The sequence below is a fragment of the Marmota flaviventris genome, chromosome X (assembly GCF_047511675.1).
Source record: "Marmota flaviventris isolate mMarFla1 chromosome X, mMarFla1.hap1, whole genome shotgun sequence".
NCBI classification, from domain to species: domain Eukaryota; kingdom Metazoa; phylum Chordata; class Mammalia; order Rodentia; family Sciuridae; genus Marmota; species Marmota flaviventris.
The window spans coordinates 34,226,059-34,246,904 of record NC_092518.1 but is presented as its reverse complement, the minus strand read 5'-3'; the positions used below and the strand labels follow the sequence as shown (position 1 = coordinate 34,246,904).

General features: G+C 37.4%; 1 protein-coding gene across 4 annotated transcripts in view; it reads left to right on the top strand.

Moving 5' to 3' along the window:
- The window catches only part of Cask (calcium/calmodulin dependent serine protein kinase), a 366,225-nt gene that overhangs the window by 157,003 nt on the left and 188,376 nt on the right, over window positions 1-20,846 (top strand). For all 4 annotated transcript variants that reach the window (XM_071606242.1, XM_027927438.2, XM_027927437.2 and 1 more), the window contains exons 4-5: window positions 10,093-10,170; window positions 15,311-15,383. In XM_071606242.1, coding sequence (XP_071462343.1) covers window positions 10,093-10,170; window positions 15,311-15,383 — 151 coding nt within the window. The remainder of the gene's footprint in view (window positions 1-10,092; window positions 10,171-15,310; window positions 15,384-20,846) is intronic.

Here is a 20,846-nt window from a genome sequence, read left to right as displayed (position 1 = left end):
GATCAGTTTAGGGTTTGCGTTCTGACTGTGGGGCCCCAGTCTTGGTTTTACAGGCCTCCCTACTATAATCAGCCAGAGTTGATATCCACTCCTTGTAACTAAGAACCTTAACTGACCCAGAATTAAGTACCAGCAAAGTAAAAGAGGGATGACAGAAGACCCCATTCTAAGATGGGGCATCAGCCTTGTTAAGTGGTTATAAAATATGTGATTGGACTGCCTGGCACCTCTTGGATTATCAACCATGGTTAGCAAGGCTCTAAGGTTGGGATGGAGCTGAAAATGGGGGGGGAAAGGAAGCCAGGCAAACTAAAGGCCAGATATCCAAGATTCCATGTTGTGGTAAGGAACTCTGAGGAACCTAAGAATTCTTAATCAAACCTAACTTTCCAAGGCTTTATGAAGATTTATTTGTCAAAAGTAGAAGCTTAGAACATATTTAGCAATTTGTAAGTTTGATGTACAAGGTATCAACATGAATCCAAACATATCCCTAATCCAAAAATCCAAATTCCTAAAGTTTTTGAGAACCAACATGAAGACACAAGGGGAAAATTCCATACTTGACCTCCTGTGACAGGTCACAGTTGAAACATAGGCACACTAAAAATATTGCACAAAATTGCCTTCAGGCTAAGTATATATGATATATATATGAATATAAGGTATATATGAATATAAGATATATAATATAAATACATATAATATAAATGAATTTCATGTTTAGACGTGGGTCACATTCCCAAGATATCTCATTATGCATATGCAAATATGCTAAAATCTGAAATCCCAACCACTCTGGTCCCAAGCATTTTGGATAAAGGATACTCAACCTACATAATTGCTAAGTATCTAGACATATGGTAGCAGAGTCTTCCATTTGTACACTTGTCCCAGGCCCTACACAAGCTAAGGGAGACTGCCTGTGGCATATGTGCTAAAACAGCTTTAAATCTGTACCCTGGCCAGTGACAGTGGCACACACCTGTAATCCCAGCAACTTGGGAGGATGAGGCAGGAGGATCCTAAGTTCAAAGCCAGCCTCAGCAACCTAGTGAGGCTAAGCCATTCAGTGAGACCATGTCTCTAAAAAAATATTTTAAAAGAGTTGGGGATGTGACTCAGTGGTTGAGCACCCCTGGGTTCAATCCCCGTTAAAAAAAGAAAAACAAAAAACAAAATCCTTACTCTGATAGAGGCAGCCAAAATTGCAAAGTAGGAGAATTTGTGTGATGTCCTCTTTTCTCTCCCTCCCTCCCTCCCCCACCCTCTCTCTCTCTCTCTCTCTGACTTTTCCCTTCCTTCAATGCTTAGCCTCTTTGTGTCCATTCACCCCCAGTTGAAGACCTTCTTAATACATTTACACCTCAGTGAACCATGAGCAATCCCTTCAGACAAGACTTCATCTGCAGCACCCACTAAGAGGGCTCTTCTTTGTAGGCACTACCAAACGTTCAGACCTACCAAATTACCAAGGCCACAGTGGGCAGCAGATTGACTTAGAAGGATAGAGGACAGGAAAAAACAGAGCTTTCCAGGCAGGCAACACTAACCATTCCTCTTCCATAGGAATCCATTCAGCATTTCACAAAGTAAAATGCATCAATTAGAGTAGGAAAAGAGGAGTTTTAAAATAGTGTTGTGAAAACTACCAGTTCAAAAGTCAATTTAGATCCATCACCACCATCCCCCTATGCAAATGAGAAAACTACAGAAGCTAATCAAATCGTAGGAAAGTAAGCAAGAAATAAAATTATTTAACAGATCTTTGGAGAGCTTTTAAAGCTTCAAAGGACTGGGATTCACAAAGGAAAACATCAATAGATTTAACAAAAATTGAAAAAAAAACTGGAAAATTAATTTGCTTCAATATTGACATAAAAGGGTTACGTTCTATTGAACAAAAAGAGTTCACTCCAATGAAAGGGAAGATATTAAGCCTTGTACACTAGTGGGTGAGGACAGGAATAAATAGTTCCCATCACAAGAAATACAGTTAGTAAATAGGCATTTGGGGATATGCTCAGTTGTTTAAACATTTTTAGCAATACATCAGAATTGCTTTATTAAGCCATTAAGTCCCCATTACAGTAAATATTCTCTTTCTTTATTGAAAAAAATGAAGGTTTCTATCTACTTGCATATTATAGTTAACAGTCCTGACTAAGTACTTCTCTGGTCCCTGTCCAAGTTCATACTGAAAGAATATGATTGTATACGTACAGTATAGGTGGGAAGGGAGAGTTTAGCTCAAATTAGGGCTCCTCACACATTCCCCCAGCCACCCCACATCCACCTAATATGTTGACTTACCTCCTGGAGCTTCAGGCCCTACTGTCATTGGTCAGAAAAAATGCCTTGAGATTTTGCTCTCCTCTTAACTACCACACAATTACCACCACTCCTGCATTCTCCCTGTGCTCTTGCCTGCTCTTTTTCTTATCCTCTTCTCTTCTCCCTTTCCCCCACTCTTCTTCTCTTCTTCAGGACCGATCTCCCTACTTCATCAAGATTTTCTGAATCCCTCAGAGATGTACTTTTTCCTTCCATTGAAACTCATGCCATCTTCTTTCATTCATTACAGTTTTTATCTTGTTTCTTCATTTCCTCTTCTGCAGTGTAGGCTCTGAGAAAATGAAATCTTCGTAGAACTGGTCTTTCTATCTTCGACATGTAGTAGATGCTTGATAAATGTACAGTGAATGAAATCGAATTCCTTCTCTCAATTATGGTTTAGATAGGGGAAGAGTGACAAAGGTTGTATGTTATATGACTTTCTTTTAGAAATGCACTTCCCATCCACAAATTCTTGTAAATACTCATCAATATAATATTCAGATAAAAGACTGTGCCCTCAAGTTGTCCATAGCCAAATTGTATACACATGACAGACACCTGCCCATGAAATAAATAATAATTGGTAGTATAGATCTAAATTACCACAAGCATGGGTGCTTAGAGCCCCATGAGTTCCATGGAGGAAACAGTTTGGAGCTGGAACAGGCCAACAAGCTTGTAAGAAGTTGGTGAAGGGCATCAGTATCAGGGTAGGAGTCAGACAGGTAGAAAAGTAGAGAGAAGACATCCCAGAAAGAAGCATAAAGTGGGCAAAAGTACTGGAAGAGGTGGTGGTTATAATACATTTGGGAAGACATCAAAACACTACCATGAGCAAAGTCTTGAATTAGGAAAAAAAAATTAGTTTTTTTTTAATCAAGAGACTGATTTGTATCTTCCAGTCTTGGCATATACAAATCTGTATATACCAAGCATTTATCCACAAGCTTAGTAAATATAGAGAACTCATTTAAACTATTATCATTAATACAATATTCACATATATCATCTGGGAGGATGAGGACGAGGATGGAGGCTGTGCATTTTGAAGATCCCCCTGGGGAGCCGGGTGTGGTGGCACACACCTGTAATCCCAGCAGTGCAGGAGGCTGAGACAGGAGGATCGAGAGTTCAAAACCAGCCTCAGCAACTTAGTGAGTTGCCTAAGCAACCCAGAAAGACCCTTTCTCTAAATAAAAAATAAAAAAGGCCTGGGGATATGGCTCAGTGGTTAAGTACCCCTGAATCTAATATCTAATCATCTAATCCCCAGCATATATATATATACACACACACACATATATGTGTGTATATATATACATATATATGTATATATATGTGTGTGTGTATATATATATATATATACACACACACACACACACACACATATCCTCTGGGAGTTCTGGAGTGTGAGATCCCCATAATAAGCATGAAAATGGATTTCTTGCAGAGCCCTTCTTCATGTTATTATTTTACCTACTTAGTTGGAATCTCTTGTTTTCCATTAAATAACTGAAAACCTTGAGTAGAAGTTGTAAGTTTCCCTCTTTGTAAGGTGAGCATTTTGGGGGGATACATGGACTCCAAAGTCAGACTGCCTGAGTTTGAATCTTGCCTCTACCATTTATTCTTTTTTTTAAGTTGTAGATGGACAAAATATCTTTATTTTTATTTATTTATTTTATGTGGTGCCAAGGATTGAACCCAGGGCCTCACGTGTGCGACGCCAGTGCTCTACCTTTGAGCCACAACTCCAGCCCCTGCCTCCACCATTCAAAGGGCTGTGTGATCTCTTGAGCAAGTTACTTAACCTTTGCTGTTTCTCAGTTTTCTTACTTATAATACCTACCTCACAGAATTCTTGTAGCCATTGAATGAATCAACATATGTAAATCACTTAGAAAATGCCCATCACATAGTTAAGCACTCAATAAATGCTACCTTTAATTTTTTATTACTGCAAAATAAGATTATTTCTATCATAAACTTATGAATAAAAACTGCTTTGGAATTACTGTTGTAGCCACATTACAAAGGGTTTTTTTTTTTTTGCACTTTTAACAATTACAATAGATTTAGTATGACTTTTGTAGTACCTGTTAATTAAAAAAAAAGGAAAAAAATTTTAAATTCCATAGTTCTACCCACTCTTGAGCACTAATTATTTCCCTTGGAATTAAGTTATTGGGTCAAAGAACATCTATATTTTTAAGGCTTTAGTCAAGCACTATAAAATTGCCCTTAAAAAAGGATCATGTTGATGTATTTTTCCATCAACTACAGATTTCCTGATCCAAGAAAGTTTCTCTAAGGCAGATGTGTGTGTGTGTGTGTGTGTGTCTGTGTGTCTGTGTGTGTATGTGTATGTATGTGAGTAACATGGATTGCCATCTTCTCAGACTGGAATGTTAGAACTATGCTGAAAATGTAATGCCTCAATCTGACACAAGTGTTTTGTGTACTCTTTTAATTATCATTGTTAGAAATATTTTCTAGTTTTCATTATGATTTCTTCCTTGATTAATAAGTTATTTAGCATGCATTTCTTCACCTCCAACCAGGTGTGGATTTATTTGGTTATTTTGTTGATTCATTTCTTACATAACTACATTGTGATAAGGAAATGTACCCTAAGTACATGTTTCTTGCTGAAGTTTTTAGGCTCAGCTTTTATGTGCATTGAGGTTTTTCTATGCTATCAACATGTCATACCAGAAAAGATTCATTTTCCCAGTTTTCCAAATCCATCTCTATGGCCCCAGCCAGGATAGTTTGTCAGGGCTTTAGCCTTTGTCAGTCTCTTCAGAAGTCCATCAAAGAATCATTCAATCTCACACTGGTGCAAAAATCAACTGGCCCTATCAGTCTTCATCTGATTACCAGAGTTCTCCAAAAGCTCCCCTCACCCCTGTCTCCTTTCCATAGCCCACTCTACCCCTCAGAGCAGAAGCAGCTCTTGCTAACCTCTCTGAGCTCTAATTTCTTTCCCTGTTCTTACTAGGTAATTTTTCATTCCCTGTATGGTTAATACTTTGAAGACTTAAACAATTTTTTTTTGTCTAATTTCATCCAGTTTCTATAGTTGCTATTTTTGTCATCTTCAGGGAAAATGCTGGTCAGAGAAATCCAGGTTTGATCTGTCCTTAATAACAGTGTTTCTCAAAGAATAGTTTGTAGACAAGTGCCAGATGACCATCTGTTACCTGTCTGCTGAGAGATAGGTACAGAAATTGAGAGTAAACATTTAAAAACTGTATTGCAATTTATGCAAAATAACAGCACAGGATTTTATGCCTTCAGCTCAAAATAATCCTTTGCCAAAGTGGTATATTTGAGGGTGGTGTATTCTGATCCCCTTCAGTATACAGCCAGTAATACCTTGTGCCTCCAGACCTGTGATCTATTTTCTTTGTTTGATGCCTCGCCTTGGGATAATATTTTTTAATTATATAAACAAGCATGTTCATGATGAAATATTTAAAATTCAGATAGAAGAAAGAGAAGGAAAGCTAAACTCATTCATAATCCCACCATTTTTTAATTCTGAGCAAATCTCCCATGATTTCTCTCTGCATACAATAAAGAGGCACTCCCCATATTCTCCCATAGAAGGTTTTTTTCTCATCTCACTCCCTTAGAATGAAGACAGCTGGGAAATTCAGAACCTGCTTTTTGAAAATTCATGACAGCCCCAGGAACACCCCAAGATAGGAAGCCAAAAACAAAAAGAAATGAAAGAAGCTTTATCATTGCTTAAAGAATCATTACATTATTAAAGTTTATCAAAGAATTGAATTATCAATTTTGTTTAAAAGGTTCAAGGTTATTATATCGGGACTGTATTATGAATATGTACATATTAAATTTCTGTGATGAATAAAATTTGCATAAGTAACAGTATTTTTAGTTTTTATTTCTGTATCATGAAATTTAAAATAACAGATTGCTTTTTTACTTTAATATCAATTAATATTATAAATAACTAATCAGATAGCTTTAATAAAAGGACTTTCACAGCAATGACTTCAGAATAATCCTTCATCGAACATGCCTGCATATTTAAAAACTTACACAGCTGATTTTGTTTGGCACTTCTGGCTATGAACCACTGAACTGAAAAAGCACATAATGACCAAAAGATCCCATTTATAATGCAACTAAAATATAATGCTGGAGCTTGGATATGCTCAGCAGTAGAGTGCTTACCTAACATGCCTGAGGGTTGGATCCCCAGCACCACACAAAAAATCATATATATATATATATATTATAACATATGTATATGTATATATATATAGAGAGAGAAACTAATAATCAATATTTGGAACCAATATAAAGAAAACCTTAAAATTATAACTTAGATATATGAAAAGAAATGGAGAAACATATCATGTTCATGGATGAAAATGTCTTTAAAATTTAATTTCTAGAAGTTAGTTTATAAATGAATGCAATACCATCTTAGTCAAAATATTTTTAAAGATTTACAATTTAACAAAATGATTTTAATTTTCATCTGAGAGAAAAATTCATAGGAAAAAAAGAATAATGAAATGAGATATATTTTGTCAAATATCACAAAGTGCCATTACAGTATTTAAAATAAGCCAGGTGTGCCTTCCTATAATCCCAACTACTTGGAGGCTGAGGCAGGAGAATCAGAAGTTTGAGGCTAGCATCAGCAACTTAGCAAGACTCTGTCTCAAAATAAAAAATGAAAGAGCTAGGGATGTAACTCAGTGGTAAAGTGCCCCTAGGATCAATCCCCACTACCAAAAAATAAAAAAAGATAAAATGATATAATTCTGGATCCAAGAATAAACAGGTCAGTGGAAGAGAAACCTAAAAATACCCCATGTATATATGTGCATGTGCAGAGATTGTAATTTCAAGGACTAGTATTTCAGATATGATCAGAAGGAAAAAATACATTGAACAGTGCTATTAATTATAGCACAGGGCAGTAAATAATTTCCAGTTTTTTCTAATTGACTGATTTACCCCATAGGCTCTGGCTTCTCACCACTTTGCAAACATGCCTGCCCTCATTTCCCTTTCCTCTTTTCCCCTTTAGGTCCCTCCAAAAAGTCTTCCTCTAGATCTCAGGACAGCTCCCAGATTCTTATGTTTTATTGTTATGGTTTTGATAGGAAGTGTCCCCCCAAAGCTCCTGTTTTTTTTGCAGTAATATTCAGAAGTGAAATGATTAGAATGTGAGAGCTATGATCTAATCAGTCTATCCTAGTTTGAATGGGCTGAGTGGTAATTGGCTGTGGCTGGAGGAGGTGGGTCATTGGGGGCATGCCATGGAAGGATGTATCTTCCCTGTGGCTCCTTCCACCCTCTGTCTCTCTCAACTTCCTGATCCCACCTTGAGTTGAGCAGTATTCCTTCACTGGGCCCTTCCCCCATGATGCACTGCCTCACCTTCAGCCAATGGTAATGGACTTCACTCACCATAGACTGAACTTCTGACACCATTAACCCAAATAAATTTTTCTTCCTCTTAGTAGTTCTCATCAGATATTTTGTTCACAGCAATGAAAGACTGACTATCACATTTATTATGCAATCAATTTGGCTCTCTCCTTTGGCCAACTCCTCTTCTCAGCTGAACAGTGCTTATCTTCACAATGCACAATTAGAAAGGAAAACACCTAAACAAAACCAATTCCTTCACTATGAGATATTTTTTTCAGTCCTCATAGATCAACTAGCTAGTTTAAACTGCAGCCAGGTTTAAAAATAGGAGTTTTTTTCTCCCACAGTACAAAGAAACAAAAAATATTCAGCCTCTGTGGTAATCAAAGAATTGTAAATTAAAGCAATAACAAATGACTTTTTTTTTTCTCCTCTCTGATTGGCAGAAATGAAAAAGAGTAGTCATTATACTGGTAACAAGATAGAGGAAAGGACACATCCACACTCACTAGAAAGAATATGAATTTTTTCTAATTTTAAAATGTTTCTGGTAGTATGTATATGGAAAATGTTATTGTATATATACTTTAGACCTAGCAACTCCCACTCCTAAGAATTTTACTACACAGATAATCAGAGTTGTTCACAAAGGTTCACCCAGGCTTGATTTCTGATGGTAGGAAACAGGTGATACAGTACTTCAGAGTAGACTAGGCCCTCAGATACATTTTGGAGAGAACCCTACTTAACATTGGAAACTGTCCATCAGGTGTGAAATGGAAACTAGGTAAAAATTGTGAAACCTGGTATAAATGTGGAAGTATTTTTATTTATATAAAACCACACCAAGATCCAAATGATATAATCAGCTGTTCATTAAATATCTACTGTGTGCTCAGTCTTCTGGTGGGTATTGGTTAAGGGTGTGTTGAAAGTATAAACCCTACTTGTTGTTTAGAACTTTACACTCTTGTTGAAGTGTTATAGGGTCTGAGATTGTGCGTTTGTTCTTTGTACTCCCAGTAGGTGTAGCTGTAGTCAACCGGAAGAGCACTGGACACAGCTACCAGAGACTTGAATCCTGTCCCTATTGTATCTTTGTCCAATCACAGATCATTTGAGAATGAGAATAATTCTGACCTCATGGGGTAGTTGAAGGGAGGTATGACAGGAAGTGCTCCACATAATAAGTATGTTAGTGACTTTTTTCCCTTCTAGAAGTTTCTATTTCCTCAGTATAATACCTATAGCAGGTATACTGGAGACTGAGCCACTGGATTTGAAAACATTTTGTAAGGCTTAAAGCATGAAAATGGTATCTGTTAATATGTGAATAATTTCATTAATATAAGTAATGACCTAGCAATAGTTACATGTGCATATATGCGTATATGTATTTACATTATGTAAATGCCAAATGTTGTGACTATGTGTAGGTTGTTAAAGGAAGAAAGCAAAGGAAGACATTAATATAACTGGTGATCATTGAGGGGGCTTCGTAAGAAGTGGGATTGGAATGGAAATTTGAATCGAGGCAGTTATTGATTATGAAGAGCAGTTTATGCAAACGTGTATGTCCAAAAAATAAAAGGAAAAAGAAATGATATATTCAAGGAGTGCTAAGAAGACCATTCTTGCTAGAGAGTGTGGTTTCTTGAAATGCCATTGGACAGGGTAGATAGAAGAAAGCAGGTGTGGCCAAGACCACAAGAGATCTTACCTTTCCTGTGAGAAAGAGAGAACCATTGTAAGTTTTAGAGCAGATAGTAACACTGTGTGACCATCACATCAATGTATTAGAATATATTTGTAGCAATTAACTTTGGTAACGGAAGTGTAAACAAAAATATAGATCAGCTCATTCTTTTTTCCTTTCACGACACATAGTTCAAATTTCCCATTTGGTGGTGATAACTACAATGAAATGTTTTAAATCTTTGTATTCCTGAAGTATTACATTACGTGACTAGAAACCGGTAATTTTAGAATTTGACTCAAAATGTGTCCACAGCCTCCAGCATTGCTCCTTTCTGGGACTTCTTATCATGATAAACTAGAGAAAAGAAAATTTATAGTCAGTTTTCCATACCTCATGATATTGGATACTTCCATTGCCTTACTCTTGCTAGAGGTTACTTTTCCTGCACGTTTTCAATGTTAAGATGGTTATAATATCTTGTATAATTTATGCCTGCTTTTCATTGAAAGAAAAGAGATTTAAATAACATACAGTCATTAGCAATAAGTCAACAAATAACTTGATGACAGTGTATTCACTTTCAGTGTTGCCTTTTTGGAATTTCTTCTTACATTCCTTTTTACATTTCTCTACAGTATGGATGGAGCTGATCTGTGCTTTGAAATCGTAAAGCGAGCTGATGCTGGTTTTGTATACAGTGAAGCTGTAGCCAGGTATGTATCTGTATCTAACTCCCCAGAGGTGGGCCACGGATGTGGCTCAGATGAGTAGTAGAGTACTTGCTTGCCTAGCATGCACAAGGCACTGGGTTCCGTTCCCAGTACTGCAAAAATAATAATAAAATGAGTCTGCAGAAATAAAGTAGAGGAAAGTAATAATGAAGAAATCACCTGCTCTTCCAATGGATGGTGAGTGCACCACTGCTCCTTGCTGCAAGGATCACAGCTGTTTCAATATGCATTAGCAGAATCAAATAGTAACTCAAAGTGCAAACTACCAAACAATGAATTGGTCTATTTAAACATGGGTTTAGGGCTGGGGTTGTGGCTCAGTGGTAGAGCACTTGCCTAGCACGTGTGAGGCACTGGGTTCTATCCTCAGCACCACATAAAAATAAGTAAATAAATAAAACAAAGGTATTGTGTCCAACTACAACTAAAAAAACATTTTAAAAAACAGGGTCTACATTTTCACACCAGTACTGCTGTTTTTCCCATTTCTGATGCTTTTATACAAGGAGGGATTTGATAGCCCAGGAACCATGTGTAGAAATGAACTTGGGTTTCTTTGGTTTAATATTTGTTCTTTGACAGATGCACCTCATTAGTTCTTCCTTTTGCCTTTAGTGATATCACATTGCTATGTGATCAGTTCATCTAAGGAAAAACACAAAGCAGTAAAAGAAACAACAAAAAAATCATTTTTCTACTGAATACATTTGCTTCAGGCTAGTGTATGGCAACTGTTGTTCTTAAATGGAGTTGTTATAAAGACCTAATGACTCAAGATAAGAAATAAATATGAAAAATCATGGATGCCAAGCAAGTACTGGGCCACTAGCTTATATATTTAAAGCAATACAGCTATCTGCTTTGGATATATTAGATCATATCATAATTACACTCCAGTGGGTTGCCTGCTTAAAACATGGTGTGGTGCAGTAGTGCATTCCTGTGATTCAGTGGCTGGGAGGCTGAGGCAAGGAGAATCATGAGTTCAAAATCAGCCTCAGCAACTCAGTGAGACCCTGTCTCTAAATATAAATACATATACATATATATACATATATATATATTATATGATCAAATTATATATATATAATTTAAAAAGGGCTGGAGATGTGGCTCAGTGGTTAAACGGCCCTGGATTCCATCCCCAGTACCAATCCATCAATCAGTAAAACATGGAGTACAACATCCCAGCATCCCTCCTCAGTCACCAACCATAATATGTTGAAAGGTTCAAACCCACAAACCTATTAGGATTTATTAAAACCTTCTATCATTTGAGAAAGTTATATTAAATGATTACAACTTCCTCCTCCTACTATTCCTTTTATAATAATAGCATCATAGAAGGACATAGCTGGAAACAACTTAGAGACCATCCAAATACAACTTTGAACCCTAAATGACTTGACTGTCTTCAAATTCATTGCCCTGAATCATCCTGTCTAGGGAGCAAGGACCCCAGTCTCAAAGATGGAGCAACCATGGCTAAAGCACAGAGTAAAGAATATGCTCACTGTAGGAAAGCTGCTTTCCTATACTACTGGGGCTAGAGAGAAACAGCAAATGAAAGTTTATATATGTTAACTATAATTATTTCTTTAGATTCCTGATAACATGTTAAAACCAAAGCTAAATGTCCTCTTTTGTGTCATGCTCTTTTTAAGTCCCGCTTGCTATTGTTGGGCTCCTATCACAATTGTAAATTCATATTTTTTCTTGTACCTCAAAATTTCTTAAAAATTTCTCTAATACCAAAAATAGTCAATGGTATCCTGATTTTCTTGTGGCCTAGCTGTAAATCACTTTATATGACAAAATGAAATTCTCAGTCTTTTGCATATTATTGCTTATATGTTTGGTTTTTTTTTTTTTTTTTTTTTTTTGTACCAGTGATTGAACTCAGGGGCACTCCACCACTGAGCCACATCCCCAGCCCTTTTTTGTATTTTATTTAGAGGTAGGGTCTCACTAGAAGCTTAGGGCCTTGCTAAGTTGTTGAGGCTGGCTTTGAATTCATGATCCTCTTTCCTCAACCTTCTGAGTTGCTGGAATTACAGGCATGCACCACCGTGCCTGGCATTTGTGTGTATTTTTAAGTAAGTTGAAGTAACTTGCCTTTGCTACTTTTTGCCAGGTGCAATGGCACATGCCTATAATCCCAGCAATTCAGGAGGATGAAGCAGGAGGATCACAAGTTTGAGGCCAGCCTCGGCAACTTAGTGAAGCCTTCAAGACTTTAATAAGACTGCCTCAAAATAAAAAATGAAAAAGCCTGGGAATGTGGCCCAGTGGTAAAGTGCCCCTGGGTTAAGTACCCACCTCCCAAAATCCTACTTGTCTATATTGCAATTTTCCAAGGGCAGCATAGCATAAAATAAGGAAAGCCAAAAATTCAGAATTGTGATTCTTTTAAAATGTTTTTCCTCAATGGAAGAAGATATTTTTTTTTCTTTTTTGAGCCATGGTAACCAGGATATCTGGCATATATGTTGACAAAGCTGATATTAAACCAGTATTACTTTTACTCTGTTCTCCATTTTTTTCTTACCTTTTCTTAGCTTTCCCTTAACTTCAAGCCTCTCTTTTCCACTGGACTGGGCAGGATGATCTCATGCAAAGGTGACATCGTACAATGAAAGAATACTATGGTCTCTCCCAATATTGAGATTTATAGAAAGGGCAGATTTTATATTTCAAAATGAAAGCCTGTTGACTTTTAAATCCATTTGTATTTGCTGTTAAAATGGTGATTTTATGAAAGGAACTTTCCAGAATGGACCATAAAAGAGTAGCATTGAGACCACTAAGTGACATTGCTCAGAGAGAGATTTGGATACAATTTATTAAAAAAAAGCAGGAGAGTATAATTTCTCATTTTTCTGAGTGTACAGGTTGCAGAATCACATTGGTCATGCAGTCACATATATACATATCTGATTCAAATGTATGATATGTCAAGATCATTGTACAGTCATGTGTAACTAATTAAAACAAATTTTAAAAAAAGCAGGGGAGAGGCCCAGACAGTATTATTAGGTATGTTCCCTATTGCAGATCATCAATGACCATGTAACAAGGGCACATGGTTCTTCCTTTTGTGTACTGTGTCTGGCCAGATGATTCCTAACCTTCCTTTCTCCCTTCTGTTTCTGAGATTCATTGTTAGGAAATTCAGCTTTTATCAGTATTCTAGTGAGACCAACTGCAAGAAGACTCTGAGACACCAAGTAATGAAATTGCTAATGTTGTTTTTCCCCAACTGGCTGAGTTTCAAGAGGAGCAGCAAAGCATGGCATCAAATAAAAATCTGCTCAGCACTTAGTACAGCCCAATTAGTGATTACCTCTGTCCTTTCAGGGGTGATGAGTTGTGGAGTGAGCTAACATATGGAATCAGATTATCAAATCAAACTCTTGCAAATCAGAGAGATCTTTTTATCAAGTACCAAGCTTTACTGAATAATTTCAAGGATACAGGCAATCAAAAGGCTCAGCTGAAGCAGAAAGAGGCCTGGGCTGTCAAGGATAGCTCTCCACATCATTTCTTCCTGCATCAGTAATGCACCCTGGCCCAGAATAGATTAAGTCTCTATCCAAGGTTTGTGGGATTCTACATACACAGAGAAGCATTTCAATTATGAAACATCTCCGTTTTATACCCAAGAGAGATGGATAGCTTATGTGACATTCTCCAGGAAGCCATCTATGCTTCAAAAATCCCAGGTTTTATTTACCATAGATAATCTTAGCCAGGAACATTCTGTTAAGGACATTTCAGAGATAAAGTGTCTTCTGCATGGCAAATAGCATTAGTCTTTTTTACCCAGAGTTGACAAGGAGAGTAGACTGAGTCACCTCTTCTTTTCTTCCACCACTCTCCACCCCTGATAATGCCTACTTAAATAAATAGACTCATTTATTTATTAAATAATTATACTTATTTAATAAATAAATAGATTCACTTAAATAGATTGCTGGCCAGTTCTTTCCTTGCATGGAATTACCATCTTTCCTGATCCTTAGGGAAGGTGAACACAAACATATATATTGCTGAGTTTCTCTGTAAAGCAGGGACCATGATGCTTCATTGAACGAAGATTTGGGGGGGTTTTCGTTTATATTTTTTTGGTTTTTGGTTTTGTTTTGTGTTGTTGTTTTTTTTAACCAGGGATTGAACCCAGGGCCACTTTACCACTGAACCACATCCTCAGCTTTTTTATTTTATATTTTGAGACAGGGTCTCACTAAATTGCTGAAACTTTCTTTGAACTCATAATCCTCCTACCTCAGCCTCCTGAGCTGCTGGGATTACAGGCATGTGCTACCATGCTTGGTTTAAATGCATTTTCAATTTACAGTATTTTTAACTTAAGATGGGTTTATACAGCTTCAACCCCATCATAAGTCAGAGATCATTTGTACTCTTGATCACACACTGTTGCTAGTTGACCCTGTTTCCACATTTTAGTGACTTTTTTAGAAATGTTAACTCCTTCTTTGTTCTTCACCTGTCCCCAGCGGAGGAATTTCAGCAGACTCCAGCTGGCCATGTGAGGGCTGAGACTTCCCAGGACATGGGCCTAGAACTAACCCTGCTTTGTTCAAGAGTGCCCCAACTAAAACCTGATTAGATTACAAAGAGAAATTGTACACATAGGAGGCTCTTCCCTCATTTGTCCTCAGAGGTAAATGGGAACAAGGCAGAATGTCCACTGTGATGGCATGCAGAAGGCCCCCCCCCCTTTGGTTAGAATCTTCCAGATAGTTTGTGCACGGCTTACTTAATAGCAATCCAGTTTAACTAAATAGAATTGAATTTTAGAAGTTTTTTCATGTTTTACGTTTTAATCTTTAGTTTGCAGAGCAATTTTACTTATGAACTCTATGAAATTCTCTTGACCTGGCTTAGAAAATATAGAACATATTATTTTTTCATTAAGCTCATCATTCATGAGTCTGCCAACTTTTTCATTAAGTTCACTTTCTTTTCTGCTCACATAAAGATGTCTATAGGCAGCTAAAATAAAGGTGGGAGTTATGAACTAGGGACTCTGTGTATTAAGTTTTAAAAATAAAAAATTTTTACAGCTTTAAATTTCTTTAATTTTTTTTGTTTTCTACAGCCATTACATGAGACAGATACTGGAAGCTCTACGCTACTGTCATGATAATAACATAATTCACAGAGATGTGAAGGTAAGTCATTCTTATCACTAATTTTAATTTTATGAAGAGAAATTGACATAGTAAATGACAATCAGAAATTTTTAATACTTTCATAGAGAGTATCTTACATCTAATTTTATTTGCAAATAAAAAAAGGTATTTAGCTGCTTTATATTGAGAAAGTCATTATACTGATTCTTAATAGGAACACCTTATAATTTCAGTTTCCTTCTTTTTATTAAAGATTGCATACAATCTAACATTTCATTATTCTTCTTTTGCCATTGTGTGAGAGAAAGAAATGAAAAATCCAACAAATAGGAAAAATGAAACTCCATCCTACAGTGAGTTAATTGAGGGGAAAATTAGAATTTGGTTAATGTAGTAAAAGTTAACCACACACTTACATTTTCATAATGTTGCAATGTAAAACAGTCAGCATTGCATTTTCTTTGCAGGTAGTTTTTAAACATAGTGTGAAATCATAATTATAGATCCAATATAGTTTGTACCCTTAGAATATAAGTATGATCATTATTCACTCTTTCTGCCCATTCCATCCTAGTATCAAGTTAATGAGAACTCTCAGTCCCTGGCTCTTTAACATTTTCAACCAAAATATAAAGGCAATCCAGAAAGGACCAGTGAGCCCTTCTCCTGGCCTCCAGCCCCTTCCAAGACTGAGATTCAACAGGGAGCCTCTTAGGTCTCTCCAGCTCTACTTTCAGACTCTTGATATTTTGTTGCTGGCCTCTCTCTAACCCCCAGCACCCAGAGACATGGTGCTTCTTCCTTCAACACATACTACTAAAGGCCTGGCTTTTTCAGTGTATTTTAAATGGCTAAAAAAATTAAGTAGAGTTTATTTTAACAGAAATTCTTGTAGTTAAAAGCTGAGGTAAAGCATGAGCAATTCCAGAACCAGCTAGTAGAATATTAAAACAGCAAATGAAAATCATTGGAGAATGTACAAAATACATATTAGTGTAAGTTAGTGTATAGTATCTTATTTGTTCTTTTTAAATATGGTGATAGGAAATTGATCCTGTTGTAAGAATGCAATACTGAACAAACCAATGGTTGCCTACCACTTTTATAAAAACAAATTTGTCAGTTACCACAGAGTAAGGAGTATGGAAAGGTAAAGAGGGAGGGGAGTTATCAAATTTAATAGCATGCTGTGTGATTCTTTTGCATTTAATGAGTATGAGAAGGTACATATAAAGTAAAATATATCTATGTATATTATAAAATATATTCAAAAAATGATGTAATAGCATTGGGTTAGAACTGTTTCACTCAAGAGGCAATTTCGTTTTGCATGAATTCTGTTCTTGAAAGATAATTGTATCAGCAAGATGTAATAAATCATGATTGACAATGCACTCCACTGGAATACTTTCAATAACATAGTCAGCTTTTGATTAGCCATGATATTTGCTATAATGACAACTCCAAACCAAATAAAATCCAAAAGTAGTTATATTTGACTTCTCCTTCTAATTTATATTCTGACTTATTTATTCAACAAATATTTGAGCGCCTACTTCATACAGAATATTGTGCTTGGAGACCTAAAAGGATTATGGTCTCGAGAAGGAGATAAGGCAGTGTGTATCTTTCATCAACTACTGTAGATCAACACATACCAAAATTTGGTGACTTGAAACAACAACTGTCATTATCTACTCATGGTTCTGCAGTTTGGGCAGAGTTTAGTGGGGACAGCTCAGTTCTGTTACCCATTGGCTAAGGCAGCATGGCTAGTTTCCACAGAGGCTTCCCTCAGTTTTCTGGCATCTCAGCTGAGCAGACTAGAACAACGGGGAGCTAGACAGGCCCTCTTCATTGTCTCTCATTCAGTGAGTTCTCTTACTCTTTCCACATGGCCCCTTCTCCAGCAGGAGAGTGGCTCAGGGCTCCAAAAGAGCAAAAAGGAAAGTTGCCAGGCTTCTTGAAACCTGGGTCTGGAATTTGTACTGTGTCACATCCTCTGCATTCAATTAATCCTATCAGTCGTAAAAAAGGTCATCAAGTGCCAAATGCAGTAGCACACACATGTAATCCCAGTGACTATGGAGGCTGAGGCAAGAGGATTGCAAGCTTGAGGACAGCCTCAGCAACTTAGCAAGGCCCCGAGCAACTTAGCAAAACTCTGTCTCAAAACGAAAGAAAGAAAGGACTGGGAATGCAGCTTAGTGGTAGAGCACCCCTGGGTTCAATCCCCCTTCCCCCAAAATGATCATAAGGCTAACCTGGGTTCAAGGGGAGGGAAAATAGATTCATCTTTTTAAAATGTCTTTATTAATACATTGTAGTGGTACATAATACTTGGGTTCTTTTTGACTTAATCATACATGCATGGAATATAATGTGCTCCAGTTCAGTCCCTAGTACTTCTGCTTCCTCTCCCCTCCTCCCTCACTGACTCTCTTCTTCCACTGCTTTCATCTTTTGTTTGGAGTAGTGCGGATGTACACAAAAACAGAAGAACTTGTTGGTGGTCATCTTTATAAACAGGTGAACAAATAATTATTATACAAGGTAGAGGGATTTCATGGAGGAGGTCATGTTGGAGCCTGGTCTTGAGTCATGGGGTTGTTACATGGAGACAAGAGGACATTTCATAGAGAAGGAACAGTGTGTGCAAAGACCTCAGTTTTGCATTGGATTAGTTTATTATTTCTAAAGTACATGCCAAATAATTTTTAGGAAGCACCCAGAATCCTGCTGAGGAAGGAAAAAGAAGTCATTCTCAAACTGCAAATTAATAAAAAAAAAACACCTTTTTTTTTTAAGTCAGCAGGGAGACTCAACACAGAGTGCATATTCATGTTGTTATTCTTGATATTTCAATACCTGGAATCTATACATTTTGCATAGGTAAATGGAATACTCACAATTTACTTAATCAGCAATGTTGAATTTTGGTGTATTTTCTTAAGACATTCATCTAAAAGATATTTACTGACAGCCTGCTGTGTGGCAGGCACTGTCCTAGGAGTTGGAAATTAGTCAATGAACAAAGCAGACAAAATCATTGCCTTTCTGGAACTGACATTCTAGTTCAGAAGAGACAGACAATAATCACTGTTTGTTTGTTTTGGGTTTTGCAGTGCTGGGGATCAAGCCTGGGGCCTCACACGTGTTAAACAAGGGCTCTACCCTGGAGCTACACTCCCAGCCCAAGACAGACAACAATCAATAAGCAGAAATAAGGAAACTATAGGGTAGGCTAGAATATGAAAAGGACTCAGGGAAATAAAAAGAGGGACCACAAGGCCAGGGAGTGTTAGAATAGGGACAATATGCCATCTGAGCAAGGACTTGAAGGAGGCAAGGGAGGGACTGAGCTGATATCTAAGACGAGAATGTTCTAGGTAAAGATACAGCCAGTGCAAAGGTGCCAAGACAGGAACTCAAGTAGCCCAGCGGAGGAACAGCAAGGAGCAGGTATAGCTGGGGCAAAATGAACAAAGGGGAGAGTAAAGAGACAAGCCACAAACCTCCCCCTCCACCCTGCATCCCTCCCCAAGCCAACTTAGACCAGAGAGGCAGCAGTGGAAGTGGTTTAAACAAAAAGAAAAGCAGTTATATTCCAGATATATCTCAAAAGTTGTGTCAACAGGATTTACTAATATGACTTGGGTAATTTAGGTAAAGTTAGTTTGATTGAGGACCTGGTTATGGAGGTATTCCCACATAGGGGTCATTGTAAACCTTTCCTAACAATGCATTTCTCTCTTTCCCATTCTCATAATTCTTACCATAAGAGTTAAAAGCATGCAGTTTCTCAAAGGTCCCACCATTATATTGATTAATAGTACTTTTTTCTTTACTTGGGCATTTCTTTTTGAAATCATCATACTTGAGTCTAAAAAGGATTGTTAGATTTGAGTGTACAGACCATGTGACCTGTAATGGAACCTGCTTGCTTTGGAGAAGCAATTTCACATGAAATTGCATTAAAAATAATGATAAGCCAGGTATGGTGGTGTATGCCTTTATATTCCAGAGACTCGGGAGGCTGAGGCAAGAAGAATCACAAGTTCAAGGCCAGACTCAGCTACTCAGTGAAATCCTGTCTCAAAATAAATTTTTTAAAAAATTAAGAGGGCTGGGGATGTGGTTCTGTGGTAAAGCTCCCCTGGGTTCAATCCCCAGTACCACATACAACAAAAAGTAATGGTACAATTCTTTGAAATTCAGGGAGACATGTCATCATAACACAAGTTCTCCCAACAGCCACACTAGTGACATTTGGGACCAGAAACTTGTAGTGAAAGGCTATCCTGGGTATTGTAGCAAAACTTCTCAGCATCCAAGCCAATAGCATCTCCTCTCAGTTGTGACAACTGAATAAGTCTTCAGACTTTGCCAAATGTTCTCTGGGGCACAAAATTGGCCCTGGTTAAGACCCATTGTCATAATATTTCTCAGACATTAATTAAGGCATGCATGCAAATTTCCATTTTTTCTGTCATCTTCTTCCCTTAATTCTTTTTTTTTCTTGTGAAAGGATGAGAAAATTTCCATTATGTTTTTATTTTCTTCCTCTCATCCCTAAATTAAAAGAACTTTGGAGAAAATTTGCACAGTCGTCCAAGTAAATGCATCTGCTGGCTCCTTGCCTGCCTTTGCTGGCTCTGCTAAGCACACAGTTTGTGGAATTCTCTGGGCTCTCCTAACTCTTGCAGGCAGCCCCACAAGGCACCACCTGGATGTGCAGAACCTCAGCATTCCGTAGGCCTTTTTGTCACTCTGACCTACTCAGGTACAGTTTTAATAAAGTTGAAGTGAAGCAGCTCCTCTGGGAGCACAACTGCTTGCTACACTGCTTTCTATTTTGAACGGGGCCTATGCCCAGGAGGTTTAGGTGCTCAGTTTTTAGTTCTCAAAACTGTGGAAACTCACGGTGCACATACACTAGCCAGAGGCCTCCCGCCCAATTGTTTCTGGGTATGCTTCCTATAAATGGTTTTCCTCACAACATGTGTCAACACGCCTGGCTGCCCTTCGCTCCCCTTCTGGTCTCAGTTCTCCTTTCACCTTCTGATGGTCTGACTTATATTATAAATGCCTGTTCATCATATAACACTGCTTGCCACAGCATTGTGGATTTCTTAAAGTATTCCTTCCTCTTGCCTTTGGTTGCTGACATTTCTTTGATATCTGTGACCAGGACTCCCTTCATATTGTGTAAAATAAATTTTTCTCATTAGAACCCAAACTTACTTCTTTTATTCCTTATGATAAGAAGCACACTGTTGGGGCTAGGGAAATAGCTCAGTTGGTAGAGTGCTTGCCTTGATTCTCAGCACCAAAAAAAAAAAAAAAAAAAAAAAAGCACACTGTTAATCCTCAGGCATTACTTCTGTAAGATTGTTGAATATGATGTTATCTTGCATCTCTAACTCCTATGTATGCTTTTTATCCTCCCATCTACCCTTCTAAATACCAAAACTCCTTGATTTATGGGGGGAAAGGGATAAA